The sequence below is a fragment of the Lates calcarifer genome, linkage group LG11 (genome assembly GCF_001640805.2).
Source record: "Lates calcarifer isolate ASB-BC8 linkage group LG11, TLL_Latcal_v3, whole genome shotgun sequence".
NCBI lineage: Eukaryota > Metazoa > Chordata > Actinopteri > Centropomidae > Lates > Lates calcarifer.
In genome coordinates this window covers 16,129,760-16,153,099 of record NC_066843.1, presented here as the reverse complement: position 1 = coordinate 16,153,099, position 23,340 = coordinate 16,129,760, and the positions used below count along the sequence as shown (strand labels likewise).

The following is a 23,340-nucleotide window of genomic DNA, read 5'->3' as shown; positions in this document are numbered from 1 at the left end:
TTGACTGTTCTTCTTTAAATCTGCCCCCTCCTTCATGAAAGTGTAATACTAAATTGTTGGAGTGGATGTCTTAAACCCCAGAAAAAACCCTGATCAAAACAGATTAACTGCAAAAATAAAATAATTCTAAAAGTACAGCTCCTCCAGAGTCACTGATGACCTTATAGAGCTGTTCAAAGGCAGAGTTGTTCTCTGCATGAGGAACTGATCTTGATATGTCATATCTTTGGAGTGTCCCTTTGAGGGGATAGTTCAACATTTCCATTTTGGGAAATAATTTTATTCAGATAGTTTCTGAGATGTACATGACAACATAAAGCTACATTTACAGCTGGTGCCATTTTATGGGAGGTTGTTTGTGAAAGTATTTATTAGCATAACCCTCTATGAAACAGGAAATTGCTGTTACAGTTTGATTTTTGTATGGATTAAAGAAATTTTCTGTATCATGTTAATGATTGAGCTTTAGAGTTGCTGGTATGTAGTTTCCTCCTGTTTCAAGTCTTGATGCTAAGCTACGCTAACCAACTGCTGGCTCCAGCTAGCTTTACATATATACATACAGATATGAGAGTGGTATCCACCTTAGTGTTCACTGTTAGTAGGACAGTAGATGAGACAATAAAAATCATGAGTTGGAAATATTTTCTCAAGCCCTCAGTAGAAATTATGAATGAAGACTGAAGAGTAGCAATTAGAAATTCAAGATGAGTCATCCAAGCTGCCGTCCAACAGGCTGTCCCTCCTGACAGAGAGCTATGACAAAGTGTGAAAACAGGCGCAGACAAGGTTACAAAAGCAGACACTCACTTGACCTGTCGAACGAGTTTCAGATAAAATTCTCAACACAGAAAACGCAAACTCTGACATGCATACTGACGTGAGCACAAAAACTCAGAACACACACACACACACACACACACCCTCTATCATCATCAATAAAACAGCTGACAATAAGCTGACACTCCTAAGGTAAACCATTAAACTTTACTGCTAAGAGTTGGTTTGTGGCTAAGGTGTGCATGAGTTTAGCATTAAGGGTGGTGTTTGGCTTTTAGTGGTCATGGTTAGAGTCTCCTGGGCATGAATGTAAGCCAAACTGACAATGACAGGTTTGTTTGTGTGTAGATGTCTGAATGGCAGTGTTAACATATCTCAGCCTTTTGTCCCACGTGTATGTTTATGTATATTTCAAAGTTTTTGCAAAAAGAGAATCCACCCATCAATTTTTTTCTCTGCTGTGATGCTGCAGGAAAATCACACACCCCTTTAGGCCTTTTCAGACTGCATGACAGAGAATGACACGGAGAGAAAGAGAGTGAGGGAGGAGTTGGCATCCATGGCATCTGTTGCCTGACAGGAGTTCAGACATGTAAATGCACCAGAGAATCTTAGAGCTGTTCCTTATACTGGATCCACAATCAAAGACAAAAGAGACTGAAACAGAGAAGACTGATAACATTGGCTTCTACACTGGAGTATGACGGTAAGAATCAACTCTTTCTGCTGAATAGAAATTGTCAAATGTATGATTTATAGGCATTAGAAAAGAGTAGAAAAAGCTTTGTAGCTTAACAAAAAAACTCACACTCACAAGGATGTTCCTGGTCTTGTCTAATACATGGTGTCAGTTTCATATTGTTTCCTCTTACTTCCACTGGTTTCATTCAAAGATTCAGAAACATGCTAGTGTGGTACCTCACTTGTGATTTGCAGCAATTCACTGAGTAGATGACTGTAATGAATTGGATGTTAAATCTGAAGGTCTTTACATAACATACACAGTAATACATCCAGTAAGATTTTAGCCCAACAATTAGACATAAACTAGAAACCTTATAAAGTCAGAGCACCCACACCCAACCACAGGACACATCAGTGGCATGACCACATGAATACAGCAGCACATGGTGGTTTGTTTGAGATGCTTAAAATGTCAATCACACCACTGCTCAAACATCTGTCCAGGTGTTATACTGATGAAAATGACCACAACACAAACCAAATCACAGATGCACACTTGTTGTAAACACAGTTGTGCATCTAATGAAACATGGAGGACATTAGCATTAATTACACTGCAGGTGGATTTACCAGTGGTGTATGTGCGTGTTTTCTGTGCCCATCCCTGTCAGGAAAAACGAAAATGTTTTTTATATGCTAATGCTGATCACAGCTCAGCTTGCTCACTGAATGTTTTCAGTGAATCACAATCATATTTTCTCTTTAGTTGATGAACAGTGTTTGTATAATTTAATTGCATGTTACAGTACTAACCTGTCTATCAGAAGCCCTTTAGAAAAAAACAAACATGATTTATAGGGTTGCTAAAGAAGTCTGATGCCTTGAATCTTGTGATTCGGAGCAGCATGTCTGGTTATAAACATGGCTGATATTGCGCAGTGTTTTGTGGTTTTCTTCCTCTGGATTTGAAAAGGGGCTTTTGTCTTAAAAAAATTAAAAAAAATAAATAAACTGGAGCAAGGACAGCTACAGTAGTGCTTTTTCATAGCAAACATTTGTACTTTTTTAGTAGGAATGGCTCGGTTCCAGCAAGTCATGACGCAATAGCAGGTCCCTGAAAGGGAAGCAACTGATTGGTATTCAACCATCACTAACTTTATTGTGATACACCTGGGCTTCTCCCACTGTGATATTTTGAAATGTTCTCAGTGAAAGAACATTGGTCTCCTGCTAAAATGGTAACCAATGCTTGATTACTAACTGTGCAAAGTGGGCGTGTTGTCAACTGATATGTGGTCATAAAGACAAAGATTTGGAATATGCACCGCTAAAGCATCTTAACAATTAACATGATTAGGTGGATTCAGCTTTTATTTCTATTCTATTCTATTTTATTTCTACTCGTTGTTTCAGTACTTTCAGCAGCATGCTTAATCTGTGCGTGATGGTTGCAACTGCTGATTAACATACACACTACTGAGAACCCAAAAACTAGAACGGCACCCAGTAGAGCACAAAGCTCCACCAAGGCCAAACAATCCTACACATGTCTTTCTAATAAAAGGAAAAAGGATATTCTGAGAAACTGACAAAATGTAGAAAAGTGCACAGTGTTAAGGAAAGTGACAAAAACATTCTTGGATGAGATGATGAATAGGTTCTTCCCTGACCAGTGCTCTGTTCCTCCACCAAATTTGGTGCAAATTGGTTCAGTTCTTTTTGTGGAATCCTGCTGTCAAACAAACAAACCAACAGTCAGACAAAGGCTAAAAACACAACCTCCTTGGTGGAGGTAATCAGAGGTATGTGTGGGAATTATTTAGTCAAATGTATTTGGGATTTTGAGCTCTAAAAAGACACAAATACAGTCAGTTTTCTGAGAGATAACACTACCCGCCTGCATTCATGTTTTGGGGAAAAAGAGTTACAGGAACTGTTCATTAAACATGAAAACAACAGATGCCTTCCTGGTAGATAACAGATGGCAAAATGATTTCTGGTAAACTGCCTTTTGCAACATATACACACAACACAATTAGAGAGTGCACTTATAAAAACTGAAAACTAATGTTTGTTTGTTTGGCAGCCATAGACTTTTGTATAATATATTATAATATATAATATTCTAATATATTTTGTCACCATTAAACACTATAGCCACCCAAACCCCCCAGGACAAAGTGATATGGTGTCAACCATCGCCAGCTCTTATGACATCCCGCAGCCAATCTATGAAGTCCCGGATGTGACAAAGGTAAAAAAAAGAAAGAAAAAAAAAAAAACGTTACTAAAAGTCCATCTAAATGCATGAATGGGTCAGAGAGTTTTGGTTTGTCTGCTGGTATGAATGTTATCACTCTGTTTCATCTTTAGTGGGAATGAAAACATTCAGAGTGCTGGTAAAATAGGGGGATAATAGTTGCAGTTCTTGTGCATTATTAGAAACATTGATTGACATTTTTTTTTGTCAGCCTGGTGTCACAGATGGAAGCCATCCAGAGGTTAAAGTCAAGCCTGTACCTCATCCCAGGTCTAAAAAACCAAAAGCACAGAATAACACCTACAGCACTCTTGACTCTGAAGACAAAACCAGGAGTGCAACCAATGCAGACGTGAGCTGAGCAGTTCCCACACTTGGTTGATAACATTACATATTAATTAGCATGTATAATTTTTTGTGTGTTCTTTTGTCATCAGAGTTCCCAACACAATGAACATCCTGGAGACTATAAGAGACCTCATCCTGTTCGTCCTCCTCCTAAACCACCATCTTTGCCCTCCAGTAAACCCACAGCAGCTGTCGACAGCAGCAGTCAATATATGAGTTCAATTACTGAGTCAACTGTGAAGGTAAATGACATTTTAAACAAAACAACAGAGCAAAAAATATATGGGTTGTGCAAGTTCAGTTTCTCAGTGTCTTTTTTTTCCAAGACTTGCAGATGTTCTGTAACAGCATGTTCAGCAAGTGCTTCAAGATTTATTACAAATAATACTCATCTTAAAGTAGTACAGTAGTTTGACATTTTTTGGCTGAGAGAAACTTTGACTCGTTAAAGCAAGAAAAGCACAGGTGGATTAGACAATACTAATTGCACACTCACAATGTGGTTTACTGGGACACTAGAATGGGGCCATTGTTAATGGACACCTTTGCATTTCCTGCTTTGACCAGAGACTCAAGGAAGTCACTGCCTCTGTTTTTCTGTTGTGAACTTGTTTTTCAGTTTTTATGCTAAGCTAAGCTAAGCTAACCAGCCGTTGGCTGCAGCATTATATTGCATGGGCAGATACGAGAGTGGTGTTGATTCTTTTCTTGGAAAGAAAGCAAGTAAATTTCCAAAAACATCAAACTTCCAACTTCCTTAAAATAGTTGACAGAGGGGTGTGTGTGTGTAACAACAGTGTCTATCATGAATAATTAAAGGGGTATTGATTATTGTGGTACCTAAGGAAACTATCATTCTGTCAATCTTCCCTTTGCTACAGCCTCCAGCTGTCAGTGCTGAGAGAAAACAAAATCATCCTCGTCCTGAACGCCCCCCTCTTCCCTCTGCCTATTATGATAGAGCACGGTCTGCAGTGGGGACACAATCTAGGGTAAGGGCCAGTGTTTAACTTTAATTCAACATGTTTCAGACTTCTTTGAGGATACTTCTGAAAGTGATTGACAGTCATTTCTGAATTCTAAAAAATCTTATATAAAAGAAAAGAATACAAGTAGACAGCAATATATTGAGAGGAGGTATTTTTTTATTTTTTTCCCTTGTCTGGTTGTTTTTTATTGGCTAGATCTACAGTCAGGGGTCTCAGCAATCCACAATCAGCTCCACGCAACAAACTGCAGTCTCACCAGCTTACTCTGAAGAAGCGGTGAAAAGCTTCGGAACATATGGTGAAACAGTAAGTTACAAGTCTCAAACTCATGTATTATTTACACTGTTTTCTGTGAGCTGTGTCATGGAAATTGTTTGAATGTCAACTGTAATAAACACACAAAATACTGGGGTAGATCAATGTAAAGATATACTGCATACTGTACAATATAATGGAATGTTCAGTTACACAAGCAGAGAGTCATTGGAAATTCCCCCAGACAACACTGAAAATCCCTTTTATATAATATTTTAAAAAAAAAAACCTTACAAAAATCCTTACAAGTTTAACTGATAGTAACCAACAACTTATTTATAGCTAATATTTGGAAGCACTCAGCCTCACATATATCAGATCTATGAAATACCCCTGTGCTGAAAAGAACACATTCCACAAAATACCGTAACATATAGGAATATAATAACCAGTAATATTATGAAACTAATACAAAGAGCATGTCTAACTCAGCAAACATGAAAGGTAAGAAACCTGTCGGTGTACAAAAAATGTTGGAGTACATCCAGTGTTTTGTTTATACTCAACTGCATTACGAAACCACAAAGTGAATCTTTGTCTTTGATTATCAGGCCACAGACGGCACAGACAGACCTGCAGTTCCACCTCGACTCTGGCAGTCGTCCCTCCCCCGTCCTGCCTCAGTGGGTGAAACCTTGCCTCTGCAGGTATGAGAAGCTGCTGCAGAGGTGGCAAATACAGGTGTTAAACTATACTTTGGTGTCAGAGCAGCAACAAAATGTGCAGACAAATATGTGCTTATGATGCTGAGACTTAGTTTCTTGCATCCCTCAGTGAGTCATTATTAATGAATTAAGGCTAATTTGATCCTTGAACACTCTCATTATTTATTTAATAAACAGTTTCACTTACTTCACATACAGTTCCATTACTAAGCCAAAGTGATGGGGAGAGGAACATGGATACGTGTACCAAATTTCAATCCAATATTCATGCTAGATATTTCACTGAAAACTAATGTCAAATGTATGGTGGTGCTCTGTCTGTGGTGAACAGACCAACATGCCATACCAACATATAATTATAACAATAAAATTTACAGTAAAAATTTGAGATCCCTTCATCTAGCTATGTATGATCAGTTTCCTGCTCATTTGTCACAAAATCATTCAATTTATTAACTGTATTCTTTGGAGGAATATTGTTGTATTTTTGTGCAGTATAGTTGATTTATTTGATGAAGTATTTTCCTTGTCTGCGACAGACCAGACCAAAACCTCCTCCATTCAACCCACCACCGCCGCCTTCAACAGAGATACTATGGGAGCCGGTGTACAGTGAGATAGAGCATCGTCCCTACCTGGATCTCCTGCCAGACGATGAAGATCGGATGGTGAGAGAGACATCACATGCTGTGTATACACACACATAAAGAGCTATACACTATAATATTTTGGTAGTTTAAGGTAGTGGTATGTCTTAATCTATTTTAATTAAACACTCATAGACACAACAGAGGTCAGTACCTCCATCCCAACGATGCCAACAGACCACAGAGGATAAAGAGGTATGGCTTTTCTTATACTGAACAGTTTACGGTAATTTAGCATAATTTGATTTACTGTAGTATTAAGTTTGAAGAGTGAACCTACCTCTCTCCTAAGTGTGCAGGTTCACAGTCATCCAGGTCAAGTCTTAAGCACTAGAGTTGAAGGCAATTGAACGTCTTGTAGGTTCCTTGAAGATGTTTCACCTCTCATCTGAATCTGAACTCAAGAAGGCTCCACAGAACCTAAAAGAAGTCTGGTTGCCATTGACTTTAGCACTTAAGACCTCTCTCATAGTGACTGGAGACCAGAGTTTAAAGTCAGTATTCTGTACTTCCAACATGTTTTTGACAAGAAAATGATCTGTTTTTCTCAGGACATCATTGTGATGTTGAGATGGTTGAAAAGAGTGTCAAGTAAGTATAAATTTGATTTTCTATCAGTGTATGAGTATCAACAAACTTTGCTGGGTGTCATTTTAAAACTCCTATCTCATCTCATTTATATGAATTTATCTTAAAAGAAATGTGCAAAAAAAAAAAGTTTCAGTGACACTAAAATAAATGCACAAAGTACCATCCTCAGAAACAAAGAGCATGATCAAGGTGTACAGTGTGTAAGTTATCTCTGTGCTGACATTCCAACAGAATCTGATTACATGACTCCGTCTGTGTATGGCCTCACTATAGACGAGGAAATAAGGTAACAACACAGAAACTATCATATGATTCCTTCTTGTGAACTGGTGATGTCCTTTTGGTTTCATGTTATAATGTATGCAAATTACATGCACAATGTGGAACACCTATGGGTTTATGGTGAAATACCTTTACATCATGGCTTTTTTGCATAACAACTTAAAGTGACGGTGGACGTTGGTGGCCTAAACTAATTCAGAATTCATATTAAATTCAACTACATGAGCTGGATAAAGAGGCAGATGTTTGTTAAGCCTGTCCTGTCTCTGTCTCTGTGCAGATCATTTAATCAGAGGGCCAAGAATGTGAGCAAGGCCCTGCGCCTCTACAACCTTCTCATGATGAAGCGCAATGATTGCCTGCGGAACGTCATCACAGAGTTCACCTCCATCTCCGACAGCCTGGACAAGATGCAGAAGAAGACCAAAACCATGGGCATTGCTGGAGGCACCACAGGTGCTGTGGGAGGGGTGACTGCAGTGTTGGGCATCGCCTTGGCTCCCGTGACCATGGGTACCTCACTGATTGCTACAGCTGTTGGTGCCGGCATGGTGGCATCAGCTGGGGGTATGGGCGCCCACGCTGCAAAGGCCAAAGAGAAGGTTGTGAACAGGATGACGGTTGAGAAACTAGTATATGAATATAAGTCAGATATTGTTGACTTGGAACATTGTCTGGATTTTATCCTCGCTGGGATGAATGAGTTGCGAAGGCATGACATTGCCCGGTTGCAGAGGGCAGGAGCTCAGCCTGACGCACTGAAGATGGCACATCTGTCACAGTCTGTGTTCAGGAATAACATGAGCAATGAAAGGAGGACTTCTCTTGCACACACAGGTGGGATGTCATCTGAGAGACTGCTTCTGGCTTTTATTAAGGAAATGGATCAGTATTTTTCAGACAAGGATGGTCAGAAGTTGAGGAAATCGTCCCAGAGCAAGTTTTCAGGAAGGGTTCGTCTGTTGGCCAAAAATCTGCAGGATGAACTGGATCACCTGAACCATACGTGGGAAATGTTTAGCTGAGTCAGACAACTCTGTGTGTGTGTGTGTGTGTGTGTGTGTGTGAGAGAGAGAGAGAGAGAGATGTTTTAGAATGTTTTAATATATATATATATATATATTTTAATAAAATGTATAATTGTACACCCTAATGTGTGATTTGTTAAAGCCAGTATTTAAGTATTTAACAGTAGTTCAGTGTAGTAGTCACCAATTAACTGTGATAAATAAAACAGCAGAATTAATGGAAATCACTGTCAAAAGTTTATTTTTAAATCTTTAATTAATAATAATGATATTATTATATATATATTGATATAATAAAAACAACTGTGTTACTTCACAAAGTATAGTCCCAGTGATTTCTTTTTAATATAACAGTAGACAGGAATGTGGATAACGAACACTGGCGGAGTGATAATGTGGGCGCAGCGGAAGGATACTAACCTTCCTCGCTTAAGCTCTATATCAGTGCCGCGCCACACCGTGCGCCATTTTCTTTCCCGAGGAACAACAAACGAGATAGCAGCATTGTTGGACACCGCTCTATTGGCCGAAATGGCAGTGTAAAAGTGTGCAGCGACCCAGCAGCAGCCAACAAAACAGTGCATCCAGCCAGTGCACTGAGTCACTTCTAATTCAGCAAAATGTCGTAAGTATTATTTTTATATCGCTTGGTCGATGACAGCTGTCAGGCCGACACTGGCCGCCAGCCTGCGCGGCCTGGCAGCACAATGAGCTCTTAACTAGATCTGAATACATTTCTGTTGAAATGATTGTTGATTGAGTTGACATGTACTGCGTTGTCGAATAGTGTAATGGAATAAGTTTTCATGAATATTAAAATACAGGATTTATCATTGGGATGACGTAACACGTGTCATTAACATGTAATGTTATATTTTATACTATTTGCTCAGATGGTCTCGCTACAGTGTATCGATATTAAAGTCTAGAGCAGTTTGCGACATTTATATCATAGTTGATTGTCTTGATATCTCGACTTCCTGAATGCCAACGTGGCAGTCAGAAAATGGTTCTTTTCCTCTTTTTGTCAAAATGGCGGAATGAGAACAAAAGTCTGGTTTGTTGTGAGGGAGGGTGGCGGACTCTGTGACCTGTTTAGAAACAGGCTGACGTCAGAGTCATAAGACTAGTAGCTGGGAGGAAACACGTGATGTGTAGCAGGTGCACTGCAGGGATGGGGGCAGTATTTTGCCAGAATGGAAAAAGATTTGTCCCATGAGATCAGGATCATTGTATTCAAACTCAAGTTTTTAGGGCTTACAATTTGAATTGTGATTTAAGAAATGTTTTTTAATAATAATCTATAATATATTTCTAGAATATCGGTGTTCCTATTTTCACCACAAATGTTTTTTTCCCCCCATCCTTCAGGTCCTACGTGGAAACCCTCAGCACTGCTGCATTCGACAGCATAAAAGAATTCGACGCTCTCCTAGCATCGTCACACACTCCATTTGTGACCAACAACAGCCACTATGACCATGATGATGACAAACTCACAGTTTGGCCTGGAAGACATGGAGGCCCTTCTCTGGGGGCCTTCCTCTCCCATGGCTGACGCCATGGGCTCCCTTTTCTTTCACCCTGACCAAGAAGAAAATCAGGAAGGGGGAGGAACCTCACTTGGAGGGGGACACTTCACCTGCGTCACCCCTCACCTCCTCATCGCTGTCTTCTTCCTCCTCTCCTCCTCCCTTCTACTCTCCTCCTCCCTCGCCGCCGGCTGTCCTCCTCCATGGGGACAAAGTCGGGAATGAGTCTGACCTGCTCTCCCTCCCCTGGCTGGGCCACCCTGGTCAGCTGAGATGTAACCAGACAGTCTCAGATGACAAGAAAGGTAATGATTGTGTAAACTGAAGTTGAATAATAACTTTTAAGTGTACTTGGTTATATAGACAACCAGTAATTGTTTAACTGAGTAATAGAGTGCCTCATTTACTTCTACAGAGGAAACATTTGGTGACCTGGACTGGATGGCTGAGAAGATGGATCTGAGCGAGTTTGACTTGGAGTCTCTGATTGGCTCCTGCAGTCCTAATGAAGAGTCCCCCAGCTCTCCAGAAGACCTCCTGGCCTCCTTAGATTGCCCCATGGAGCTCGACTCCCTCCCTATGCCTGCTCTCTCAACTCCTGTGCTCCCAAGTCTTCCCTCTGCTTCTCTTACAAATACACTTCCCCCCACCCTTCCCTCTGTCTGTGAAGATGCTTCAGTCATCACAGTGGATGACTCTCAGTCCTACATTGACGGGCAGGAGGCCCCCTCTCCTCCCCCATGTGTCCCAGAGCCACAGGAGGAGCTTGAAATCAAATCTGAGCCTGCTTCTCCTGACCCGTCTTCCCCATTGGTTGATTCTTCTTCCTCCCCAGTCTACACCCTGGACCTAGGTAGTGAGGTGGATGTCTCGGAGAGTGAGGTGAAGCCAGTGTTAGCTGCTGTGGTCCCTCAGGTCCCTTCGGTCCCAAGGCTTGTGCTCTCCCTCTCCCCAACCCGCATCGTGCTTGTGCTGGCTCCCAAAAATGAAGTCGGGATCGCCACCGCCACTGTAACCACCACATCAGAGGTTGTTCACTCCTCCCCTCCTGCCACCCCTCCACAAAGGTCCTCTAGAAGCAGACCATACCCTGATCCCAAATACAAAGCTAGCCCATCCTCTCCCAGTGCCACCAGTGTCAAAGTCAAGTCCCTCCGGGGTGCAGGTGGTGATGAAAAGGTAGCTTTGAAGGCACCAAAGGACAAGAAGCTAAAGAAGATGGAGCAGAATAAGACGGCCGCCACGCGCTACAGGCAGAAAAAGAGGGCAGAGCAGGAAGCGCTTTCTGCAGAGCATGCAGTGCTGGAGAGGAAGAATATGGAGCTGACTGAGAAGGCTGAGTCCATGGCCAGGGAGATCGAGTACCTCAAGGAGCTGATGGAGGAGGTCCGCCTGGCCAGGATCAAAAAAGGTCTTAGCGCCGACCCCTAGTGGTTGGACCTAAGAATTACAACAGATCAGTTGTGTGTAATAAGAAAAGGACTATTGAAAAAGTGGGCACAGCAGATGTTATTTTTAATGCAAACATGTATCACTATAGTGTTCTGTCCACACAGCATGTCTTGGATGCACAGACCAATAAAACAGGTGTTTGTCAGACTATCTCCTTTTTAAATATCTAACACTGGTATTAAACACAGAGTAGTTTTGTCATGTTTAGAGTAGTTTTATGGAAACGAGTATTTTCCATTCAGTATATCAACTTGTGTGCTGTTTCTTGTAATGTATGTAAGCTTTTCCTAAATCTAGACCTCAGTAACTTGCCAGTAAAGTCTTTTTAAAGTTTTAAAATGTCTATATTCTAGTATAACTGGACCTGTATTATCAGTCTCTTAATAAAGAGTCATAAACCCAGTTGCACTGACTTGGTGTGATTATTTGTGGGCACACTGTTGGGAGAGAAATGCAGGCCTGGTGTCATTCATTCAGTCAAACTGAGAATATTATTTTTTGAGGTGAAAAGAAATTAATAAAACAACAAATGGGAATTGAAGTGTGAATGCACACTTACATTTTATTTCATGAATTTAATAATTGAGGCATGTGCAATAGTTTGGACACCCTTGTAAGTCAGCACATTGTAATATTCCAGCTTTCTGTTCTTTATTCAGGAGTTTTCCACTCTTCCCACAGGTCAGTGGAAGTTCTGAGATATTTATTGGCTGTCTTGAACACACAGATCTACCCATCATTTTCCCTTCTAACCTTCTAATCCCCAAAACAAGAGTATCTCCACCCCTGTAACTGATCCTTTTGTTTCACCAAATACACCTTTGGTAATTGTGGCCAAAGAGCTAAATTTGATCTTTATCTTTAACACCTTATCCAGGTGATGCTTTTCAGACTTAAAATGTTGACCTTTGTGCATCAACGCTGCACAGTGGAGCAGTGCACCAGCACTCCTGTGTCAGCTAAACCTTCCTGCAGCTCCTTTGCTGGCGTATGTGGGGCTTTGCTTTGATTCTCTATCCAGCAGATGTGCAGGTTTATCTAAAAGTGTTCTTGGTCTTCCACATCTTGTCTTGACCCCCACAGTTTCTCTCAGCTGCCATTTCTTGATGACAGACAGTGGAAATTTCAGGCAAAAGTGGTCTGATATCTTTTTATAGCTTCCCTTGATGCAGTTAGTTATTTTTAGACCCTCAGTCAGTTGTTTAGGAGGAGCCCATGGTTGTTGAATGTTACTACAAAGGTTGAAGAATCAAAGAATTAAGTGACTCTAGAAATATCATCAGCTGTCAATTCCTATTGACAACTCATGACCTGTCTAACAAGTTCTAACGAATGACGTTCTTAGTGTTTTATGGGTAAAAGGTTGCCTAAGCCTTTACTAGTACTGTTCAGTCTTTTCTGTTTTAAGTTCATGAAATTAAAAGTAACAGTAACATTTGAAGAAAGTCAACTCGAGGTTTGTATCAGTAAAGCACAATTTTATGACCTTTTTAGAGTCTAAGAGAGTCTATTCAGTCTATTCAGAACATAACCTTATTCCAAACACAAAGAGTCATTGTTCCTGCTCTGATAATACTTTACAGTGAGTCTGTAGATGTCCATCTGAGTGGAGCCTCTTTCAAACAAACAAACAGGGAGGAGGATAATGGAGCCCGCCTGACCAGCAGCGTGCTGCACACACATGGATAGTCAACTGACAGTCATGTGAAGTTAAAAATGCCATTTCTACGTAGCAGGGACAGCATTTTGCTGTAGAGACAGTATTTCTTGTTTTTGTGTGTTTTCTCCCTCTGCTCCCTTTGAATTAAGACCCTTGTTGAAGTGTCCGTGTACTTACAGGAACACACACGGTATGTATTTGTCATAGTCTGTGGGAGAACAGGAGAGCATGCGAGAAAGGAAAAAAAGAGAGTGCTGACTGGTGCTGACCTCGGCACAGCCTGAATAATATTACCAAGAAAAATGCGTACATTCAGCCTATAACTGGCTCTGTGTGTGCACACAGTAATTGGTCCAGGCTTTCATCCAGATAGCTTAGGGACAATCTATATGTGGAGGAATGCCAAAGTCAAGATGGTGCAGAGCTACTTACAAGAGGAAAAACATTTCCTCCAGTAAACACTTGGCTAACTCTCTGTGGATGCTGCCTGTGAACAGTAAATGCCCTCGTTTTTCAAAAGTAGCATTTGATTTAAGATGACCAGAACATTGTCATTTCAACATTAATACTTTGAGAAATATATTAAACATGCACAATAAGAGGTTGAGTTTATGTACAGTGGATTTACCTTCCACTGTTATACTGCCATCTAAGTGCTGTATTTAGTACATCATTAATTTCTGAATGACATATTCACGAAGGGCTTAAACTTTTCTACATTAAGAATTAGGTTATGGTGACATATTGTATAAATTGTAACCTGACCAGGTTTAACAGCCAAGATTAAGAAAATTCAGAAAAAGGCAAGCTGCTGCAGTTTCTTGTGTTTTGAAAGGTCAAAGATTGTGGGTACAACTGGATTTCAAAAGTACAATAAGACACGGAATACTGAGAAATATACAGTTTTTTTTTTGGCAAAGTAAATCTAAAAGTAATTTATTATAAACCTAAAATGCCTTTCTTTCATTGAGTTTTATTTCTCAAAGAAATAAAGAATTCATTGTTATGCAGATGAAGAAGCTGAATTTTATATTGTTTTTAAAAAATATTTTTCTTTTTCTTGATTCTAATTATCCACTATCCAGTGTTCTGGGAGTACAATGGAGGACAAATCTGCTTGCTACAGTGCCATCTAGTGACAGTACTGCACAATTACTGCCTTCTTCCCCTGAGAAGTCTACTCAGCATGTTTGAGTAATGATGGTTTCTGTCCTCTAGGATCTTACCGCAGTTCACAGATGAGAACAAAACACATGACAGGTTGGAAAAACAGTGAAATAATGAGATGTAAGCCAAAAATACACAACAATATATCCACATCATTTATTGTTGTCTGGGGATGAACAAAGTACTGATGATGCATCACCATGTAGGAAGGACCACACAGGAAGTAATGTCACTTTGGCTACAGTAAAGTGGTACACAGTGCAAAATGCTTTGCTAAAAGCCTACAATGTAACATATCTTACACTGTAAATATACACTGCTTATACAATATATTCACAGGTGGAGTGGGACTAAGACTCCGAATGAATATTTGAAACATCCTCATATCAAATTGTAAAGTCATGCTTGTCACACTAAGTGCTGCGGTAACCTACGTCACTAGATGAAGCACAGAGTCAGTAAAGCAAAGAGGGTGCAGTGTCATGGTTTCTTTTATAGGCTACATAATTTGTATAAAATCAAATTTTACAGCATGGCAGTGGTATCAGTCACATATTATACAGTCCAGACCATCAGTATTTGGACAATTACACAGTTTTTGTTCCTCAGGCTCTGTGCTTCAGTGCATTCAATATCAATATTGATCTAAACCTACTTAATTAAAAGTTGAGATGGCACTTGGATGGTGTTTCCATTAATTTATTTCAACTGAGTGCGCTGAAGCACAGAGTGGGAAGAACAGAAAATGTATAACTGCCCAAATACTTACAGTCTGTACTGTATATGCTTTTATTTGTACCTTTCAGAGTGTAAATTCTCTTTTTTATACTTTTTTCTTTGCTTTTTTTGCAGCTGTAAAGGTAGAGGGTTGTGATGTCACACCAGAAGTTCACATAGACCTGCTCAAGCAAGAGTCAGAGCAATAAGAAAGTGAGGTTGCCTTCAACTCTATAGGCACTGGTTTATCTGCATGCGGTGTCTTAACATGCCTCTGAGAGCTGAATATATATATGTATATATTCTGTTTTTTTCAAAATATCACTTTAGATGACAGGAACAGATTTTTCAAGGGTGTAGAAAAAGGTAGTAAAAGCCCTATGTGAGCTCAAATGGTTCATGAGGTTATGTTGTTTCTGCAGCATGCGAAAGCTTGATGTAGCCTATAGGATACTGCCCTGCCGCAGGGCCGTACTCCCACTCTCGCGCTTTGATGCTGAGGCACGTAGCTGAATATACCTTGTCGATAAATGCACCAGATGCATGACTACAAACAGCGAAGCAGAGCCAGCTCGAGCTGCTCCACAGGGATCTGAGACTGCACATAAGTCTCATTACTGTTTTTAGAGCTCCTCTTGAGCATGAATGCTATGGCAAAGGTGGGATAAAAATATATATATTTACTGCTTTAGATGGTTTCAGTTATAATTTTTTAGCACAAGAGAAACAAAGTAACCAATTACAACCAAAGTGCAGAAAACTGACTCTCTTCTAGTTCCAGCAAACTAAAGCAAATACTTGCAGGAAAAAAAACTCACAATTTGAATTAATATGTGACTCACGTCTGCAGTTTTGCAATTAGCATTAATCAGCGTTTCTGTAAATGAACCAGATTTTGCCCTGGAGGAATCAATTCAACCCTGACTCCTTGAGCTACGCTGATCAAATGTTAATGGACGAAACTTTTAATATCACTCTGATCAGGGACTTACCACGTTTCATGTCTGAAGGTTTGCATTTATGTTACTGGAGTGTACAAACAAGTCAAGACACTCACTTTTTGTTTTACATTGGTGAACATATATCCCAGTAGAGATTATTGTCTTTTGTCATTTGGCACGTGATGCAGAAAGGGATAAAGATACTGTAAAATCCATCCAAAACTGACACAAGACATATTCCTCTTACTCTTCCAGTGACCAAGAGTGACTAACTTGCTGCAGACATGAGCCCTACCCCCACATCTGCCTGGTCATGATCATGTTGTCTTCTTTCCCGTTTGGTTTTGATATATCACTTCAAACCTGTAATATAAATGTTATCAGTGCAGTGTGAACGTATAGTTACGAGTAATTCTTTACTCTGCAGTGTTGATACCAGGTCTCTTTAGCAGCAGTTGATTTCTGTGAACATGCTCATGAACCATTTTTTTCCTTCTGGTCCCTTGAAGCAAAAGCGGAATACTTCTCCTTCTCTTGGGTTTGAGGAGGATGGTTTTGGAACATTGCTGTGGTTGTTCGCCGCACTGTTAGTCCAGGTCCAGCTTTGCTCAGTGATCAGTGAGTTCAGTCTTTTCAATGTGAACAAAGAGCTACTCATGACGAGACTCCCGCTCCGAACTGTCTGTTTTCCCTAAAACTCCTCAGAGTTTGGAAAAGGATATCTAGATGAGGTTTAAGTTACATGAGGTGATGTTTGGACCTATTGAAGACTCAGAACACGGATAAAAAGCCAGACCACTTTCCTTTCAGTGTGATTGTATCACTGCAGCTGGCATCCTCGACAGTCGTCCTCTGGCTCGGTGTTGTCAGAGGAGTAGGAGCTCTCCTCGCTCACTGTCAATGCAACACAGTTAGATTAGACAGATATATAATATGAAGTTTTAATGATTAGATACACAAACTTCAGACATGTATGTAGGTTCAGATAAGTGTGTTTCAACAAAGACAAAAACCACTATGTAGTAGTTAACTTTGCAAATATATACAATTGTGTGACTTACACCACTCGGTCTGTATGGGGAGAAAGGCCTTGTCACCGTTCTCCCTGATCATCTCCTCTATCTTATCCAGCAGGACTGACACACTCCTGTCTTTGCCAGGGGTCTTACTGTCCAGGACGTGGTAATAGTTCCCACAGTATTCAAGTAGTCTTTGCAGCTCACGCCCGCCTCTAAGAATGTGCTCCTCGATGGGCGTGCGGCCCAGCCAGTCACCACAGCTGAAGAGCACCATGGTGTGGAGACACGCGCTGTCGCCAAACAGAGTCTCTATGTGAGCCAGGAGCGTTCGCCTCTTCCTGGCTGTGAGGGACGAGACGACGGGGAGGACCAGCAGCAGGGTGTGGGGTCCAGGCCGCAGGAGGGCGGCTCCGCGCTGGGACTCCTGGCGGATGCGCTTCGGGGTTCGCCTCACGGAGAACCAGTCCCATCCAGGAGTGTCGACGATTGTGACCCGACGGCCAGAAACAAGCGCCTGCCTCCTGAGGCACAGCTCAGTCTCCTGGCCCGACTCGAAGTACCGACGGCCAAGGATGGAGTTCCCCACTGAGCTCTTTCCTACGCCCTTCCAGCCCAACAGCAGCAACCTCAATTCTGTACATCAGATGGAGAAAGAGAGGGATGAAGAAATGAGAAATGGAGAAAATAGAGAGGCCCTTATCAACAAAAAGCACAGAAAAAGAAAAGCAACACTGATTGATCAGTAATGAGTAAGCAATTTTCTAGCACACCAATTCCTCTGCAATCATCTCTCTTCTTCACTGCATGACTCACTCAGTGACACATTTTAACACACACACACACACACACACACACACACACACACACACACACACACACACCTCTGGGAGGTCCTCCAATCATCTGCTCCCTCTGTCTCGCATGCTCCTCCATCCTCATCCTCTCTTCCTCCAGAGCTCTCCTGGCTTGCTCTTCCTCCAGTAGGATCAGCTCATTCACCTCAAAGTACCAGCCTGCATAACATAACAGCTATTAATTATTCATTGAACTGTTTCAATCAGATCTATAACACAATTGGTGTGTTCATTAATAATGCACCAATCATAAGACAGAAGCTGCAGAAATGCTGCTGCTCTGATGTATCATCATTCAGTGTATCACAGCACAAGAAGCAAAAAAACATGACTTGATGTGAAAAACTAACCTTGGTTGTCAGTGATCATTTCCTCCACCTTTTCCATCAGCTCGGGTACCTGTGTGTTGTCTTCTGTCTCTTTGCGAGTGTTATCAAAGGCGTGGTACCTGCAGATAGAAAAACACATTTTTAAAGGTGCACTTCGTCAATTTTACTATCAAGTAGAAAATGTTTCAGGATATCTCAGCCTCTCCTACATCCATGTATGCAGAAGTTACCTTGTGAAAAGAGTTTTTGCCAAATTAGCATAACACTGCTATAACATATTGAACACACAATGGACAGTATATAAATAAATATATGTATATCAGTGCGGCAGAATCAGAGATATTGTCCGTTTTGTACTCCATGCAGTCTTCCTCCTTGTCAAAACCTGGTGTCTACATTACCCACAATCCAACCTCACCACTGACAGTTTGGTCAGAGGTTTGTGTGTGTTAGTGGCTAGAAGCAGCTAACGTAGCCTCGAGCTGATACAGAGGTCTGGTAAGTTCAGCCCAAACCGATGATGATTCAAGTGACATCACTTGAGTCAGTTCATCAGACATTGCACAGCTCACTCTGAGGTCACAGAAGGCTTTATACAACTTTTATTATAATTTATAATTTTATTTATTTATGCAACTTTTAAGTTGTCTACAGAACTGAAATATTCAGTTCTGGTTGTGCAGTTTAAACAAAGGCCTGAGGCAGACAACAAGGCAGGGATTTGATGTTTCATTGCTTGGAGCAGGCTTTTGCAAAATCAAACACAGCGGAGAGAGGGAGAAAACTGACGTCATACCTGCTTCCACATCTCTCCACCAGCCACTGAAGGCCCTCTCCAGTGTTCGCTATGTGCTCCTCAATGAAGACACCTTTGGGAAGCTTGTCTATCCCAGTGAAGACCACCATGGAGTACCTCCAAGTCCCTCCACCGAGAGCCCCCAGCTGATCCTCCGCGGCCCTCCTCTGGGTGTCAGTGAAGGGCTGCGTGACCGACACCACCAGCAGTATGGCGTGGGGTCCGGGAGGGCAGAGGATGGCCCCCATGCAGGGCCCCTCGCTGTCCAGGCTTGGTGGGGGCCGTGGCGGGCTGTCCGACTCAGCGCCAGCGTTGTCATTATTGTCAGCTTCGCCATCGTCCTCCGGGTCAGTGGGGATGACCCAAGGCGGGGTGTCGACCACAGTGACCCGTCGGCCGTAGATCTCCGTCTGGCCCACAGTTGCTGTGAGTCGTCTCCGTCCCCGCGTCGAAGACCTCGTCCCCAAGGATGGTGTTGGCAGTGGAGGTCTTTCCAGACTGCGGGCCCCCCAGGATGAGCAGTCTGCGCTCAGGGGGGTGGCGGCCCCTGGGGTCACCTGTTGAAACACAAACACACTAGACTGAAGTTTCCTACAAGGACGGGTTTGTTGATTTTATTTCCACAGTGCTGAAGCACAGCAGCTGAGCCTCAGGGGAAATGATCTTTATCCTCTATTCTGTTTTAATCCTCTGTTTCGTCTTGTCGCCAGTGTTCTTTCTGGAGAAGAGGACACATCTGCATTCTTTCCACAGCAATATATATCCTACTCATGCACTCACTCAGAAAGGAGGGATCCTTTCTGTCCTCACTCCTTAGATTTCCCCTGTGTCCTCATCTTGTCTATGCTCCTTGCCACCTTATACCTCTTCTCTTTAATCGCCTCCCCTTTCTCTTCCTCATCCCCTCATCCCCTTCACCCCCTCTAACCCCACCTCCCTCCCAGCATGCCTCCTCTTTGTTTTCCTCCGTCCTAGCCTTTGGAAGAATTGGGTCAGAGAGGAGGAACCTTGGACTCCTTCCAGAGAGACTAGCATGTGGACAGAATATGAATTACTCTGAGTAAAGAAATACAAGAAAAAGGATAAATACTTAGATGAAATGGCATTGCAGGGAAATATGAATGATGACTGCCCTGTGAGGATGACAAGAGGAGTGGATATAATGGGTAGAAGAGGAAAGTTTGTAGACTCACTGCTGCTGGGAGCCGCTAAACACAGGAAGTTGTCTCAAGCAACAGTTTCCCCACTATTGTGATTGTTTGGTCTAAATGTGACATGGCTGTGACAGCTTACCCCCTCCCCTCGGATGCTGTGATGTGAGTAAGGAAACTAACAGCGATGATGGGGGGGGGGGGGGGACCTGGCGGCGAGGTGTGCTGCAAAGAATGAAAGCCCACTCACCAGTGTCAGAGGCAGAGGACACAGCAGCCATCTTGTGTGTAGAACCTCTGGCTTCCTCCTCCTCACCCCCCCTCCTCCTTCTCCTTCTCGACTCCACGGTGGATTCCTCTTTGTGCCTCTTCAGAAAGCAATGGATCCGGGGTGGCGTGCGAAAGGGTGGCAGCTCAAATGCTTCACTCTCATCCTCATTCTACTGTGGTGCAACTCACTCTTACCTTCTGTTTCCTCTGTCTACCACTTCCTTCCTGTCTCTCCTCATGCCCCCTCTGCCATTCAACCTCTCCCACTCTTTTTTTTCTAATCTGTTATCTTCCACACCCCCTCACCCTACTGTGGCTCTTTTCCGTCCTTTTCTCTGTATCTTCTCTCCCCTTCTCCTCGTCCTCCAGCGCTCCTTCTTTTGTCTTATTTATCTGTCTGAGCGGAGGGGAAAGATTGTGCAATGCAGGAGACTGGAAGCCAAATCCACCCCTGCTGCAGCAGCTCCAGGAAGATGTCTCGTCATTTTTTTTTCCTTTTTTTTGAGGCAAAACAGAGGAAGCTGTACCTCCCACTCGCTTGTATCACACAGCAGCAGCAGCAGCAGCAGTGTGGCACTGTATGCAGACTGCAGTCAGGGGGACAGATAGATGGATAGACAGAGAGAGGGAGAGAGAGAGAGGAGAGAAAGAGAGAGGGAGAGGGAGCACTTTGTTCTCTGTTTACAGCTGGATGTATTCCCCAGCTGCTGCATCACGCACAAACACAACTATTTATATGATGCCTGCAGACACACAAATATCGTGAGGCAGCGAGGGCATGTATCCTGCATGAATAAATTTAAATATTGATATAAAACATGCAACCACATCTTACATAATACATAAAAGCTCCTATAAATAGTAAATGACTCTGAGACGTTATCTAGTTGAATTGAAATGAAAGCACAGCTGTCACCTTAGAATGAATAAACTCCGAAGGATACATCGTGTGCAGAAGAGAAATTATATAAATCACCCTGAGTGCCTGAGCTCATCCTTGGCTCCTGAACAGGTTAATTATGTTCGCTATATGGCGAGTTACATTCACGGACCCAAGGGAAATCACGTAAGACAGAAGGTTATAAAAACATTTGCTGTTTTGAAGAGGGAAATAGCGATATTGATACATTTTGAAACGTTTTTGACGTATGTTTAGGTGATGTTTTGACGCTCTAGCGTCGCAAGAATAAAAAAAGAAACTAAGGAGTCATTAAACGGTGACATGTTCGCAGAGCTCTGCCATACACCGTCACAAGTGTGACATTCAGGCGTCAAGTCGTATGCCAGCCCCTCGCCATGGACGTGTACCTTGTCTGTGTGATGCTGCCAGGCTGAAGTCGGCCTATCTGCGGGGGTTTAGGTCTTTACAACCGAATTTAAAACTAGAATTTGGGCATCATAGTGGATTGACGAGGTGATGCCGAGTGGGGCGGTCATACGTTAAGAATCGACCTCAGCCCTGATGAAATGCAAGTTTGGAGCCCAGCTTTCCAACCCAGTGTAGATGAAGTCCACGCCCACCTCCGTAAAAAGAAATTTCAACCAAACTACGGAAGCCGCACTCACGTGGTTCCGCAAAGTATGACAGCTTCAGTATCTTATTTTGAAAAACATCGATATGAGCACTGACTTTAATGAATTTACTGTACATCAGACTAAAAATGACACGAAAAGTAGTTAGTTAGCATTGCCTTCTTATTAAGTGTGGCAAATTAATAATGCATATGTGCACTATGAGATATCAGTGAGTTATTCAGTTAAAACAGCACTTTTCAAAAATGACTGATGATCACAGTCAGATCACAGATCAGGTCTGTTTTAAGTTAGAAGAAGTAGTTTATATCTTAGACTAACTTACATAGATGTAATGTGTTAGGCTATATTATTCTAACTTAAAACACTGGCAAATCAACCTTGCTATGTTGAAACAGACACCACACAGATGTGTGACATTAAAAGGAAAATTGAACAAATGACACAAAGGCGAGCAAACCAGTAAGATATTTAGATGTTTTGGTTTTCCAGTCCTGACGGATTAAATTGTTCATTTAAAGTTTCACATCTTTATACATTGTACCCCTGGTGGTCAGTTTTACAGAGTTACTTTTAACAAAAGTGTAACTTTCATGACTGTGAATTTGCTGTGTTTGAGTGCATTTAACTCTCTGGTACATTGAAATGTTTAGGGTGGAAGTACAAAACTGCATATTTGTATCTTAGACCACCCACAAGAACACCTTTCAATCCTGGAAACATTCACTCAGTGTTTCAATGATGTCCATACTTTGGACACTGAGGTAGCCCAGTGGTATGACTGAAGGTCTTGAAGGGAACCTAGTGACAAGGTTTGAAGCGTAGACAAGAAAACCTGCAGCCAAAAGTGTTCACTTGTTAGATGAGTGTGAGACTGGAATAGATGAATGATGTGATGGGATGTTTTCAAGAATACTTCTGACTGAGTAATCTGTCTGTGCACCAATAAATATTACCACCTGAAACACTGTTTCATGAACATATCTCCAGATGAATAGGCTGTCAATTGAAATAATTACAATAAACTCCATAAATTCATCAAAGATGTTTTATAAATACTATTCCAATTTCATATATTAAAGGACATATTGCATCTATTAATGTCAACAACATAACTGTAAGGGATATATAAAAACTTTATAATTATATAATCTTGGATACAGTGCATAATGGGCAGTCTTAATCATGACAAAATGTACATGAAGCTCTGATGATTTGATGCAGCTATGACTCATGTCCTCTGGAGACCTGATATTGGTGGGATTAGTGCTTTGAAAATATTATTTGATGATACAGGAGTTAATATGGATCCAGTGAGCTCACTGGAGAT

General features: G+C 41.7%; 3 protein-coding genes across 6 annotated transcripts; 2 read left to right on the top strand and 1 right to left on the bottom strand.

Annotated features, from left to right (window-relative positions):
- Positions 1-1,299: 1,299 nt before the first annotated feature.
- LOC108877609 (uncharacterized) lies at positions 1,300-8,824 on the top strand. 4 transcript variants are annotated; one of them, XM_018667697.2, is made up of 12 exons: positions 1,306-1,486; positions 3,622-3,718; positions 3,936-4,076; positions 4,162-4,314; positions 4,954-5,064; positions 5,257-5,367; positions 5,928-6,023; positions 6,581-6,709; positions 6,824-6,883; positions 7,240-7,279; positions 7,511-7,565; positions 7,842-8,821. In XM_018667697.2, the coding sequence occupies exons 2-12, from the start codon at positions 3,650-3,652 to the stop codon at positions 8,584-8,586; spliced, it is 1,710 nt and encodes a 569-aa protein (XP_018523213.1). In that variant the 5' UTR covers positions 1,306-1,486; positions 3,622-3,649; the 3' UTR covers positions 8,587-8,821. The 4 variants fall into 4 exon arrangements, with proteins under 4 accessions (XP_050929635.1, XP_018523215.1, XP_018523214.1 ...); XM_051073678.1 differs by lacking the exon at positions 5,928-6,023 and having other exon boundaries at positions 1,300-1,486; positions 7,842-8,824; XM_018667698.2 differs by lacking the exon at positions 3,622-3,718 and having other exon boundaries at positions 1,305-1,486; positions 7,842-8,822.
- Positions 8,825-9,045: 221 nt separating this feature from the next.
- atf4b (activating transcription factor 4b) lies at positions 9,046-11,975 on the top strand. The gene is given in 4 exon segments (XM_018667754.2): positions 9,046-9,214; positions 9,961-10,232; positions 10,234-10,426; positions 10,537-11,975. Coding segments are annotated over 3 exon segments (1,377 nt in total). The 5' UTR covers positions 9,046-9,214; positions 9,961-10,064; the 3' UTR covers positions 11,553-11,975.
- Positions 11,976-14,532: 2,557 nt separating this feature from the next.
- si:dkey-110g7.8 (GTPase IMAP family member 8) lies at positions 14,533-21,982 on the bottom strand. The gene is given in 7 exon segments (XM_051073680.1): positions 14,533-16,952; positions 17,120-17,710; positions 17,959-18,090; positions 18,282-18,379; positions 19,057-19,475; positions 19,477-19,613; positions 20,458-21,982. Coding segments are annotated over 7 exon segments (1,482 nt in total). The 5' UTR covers positions 20,489-21,982; the 3' UTR covers positions 14,533-16,878.
- Positions 21,983-23,340: the final 1,358 nt, after the last annotated feature.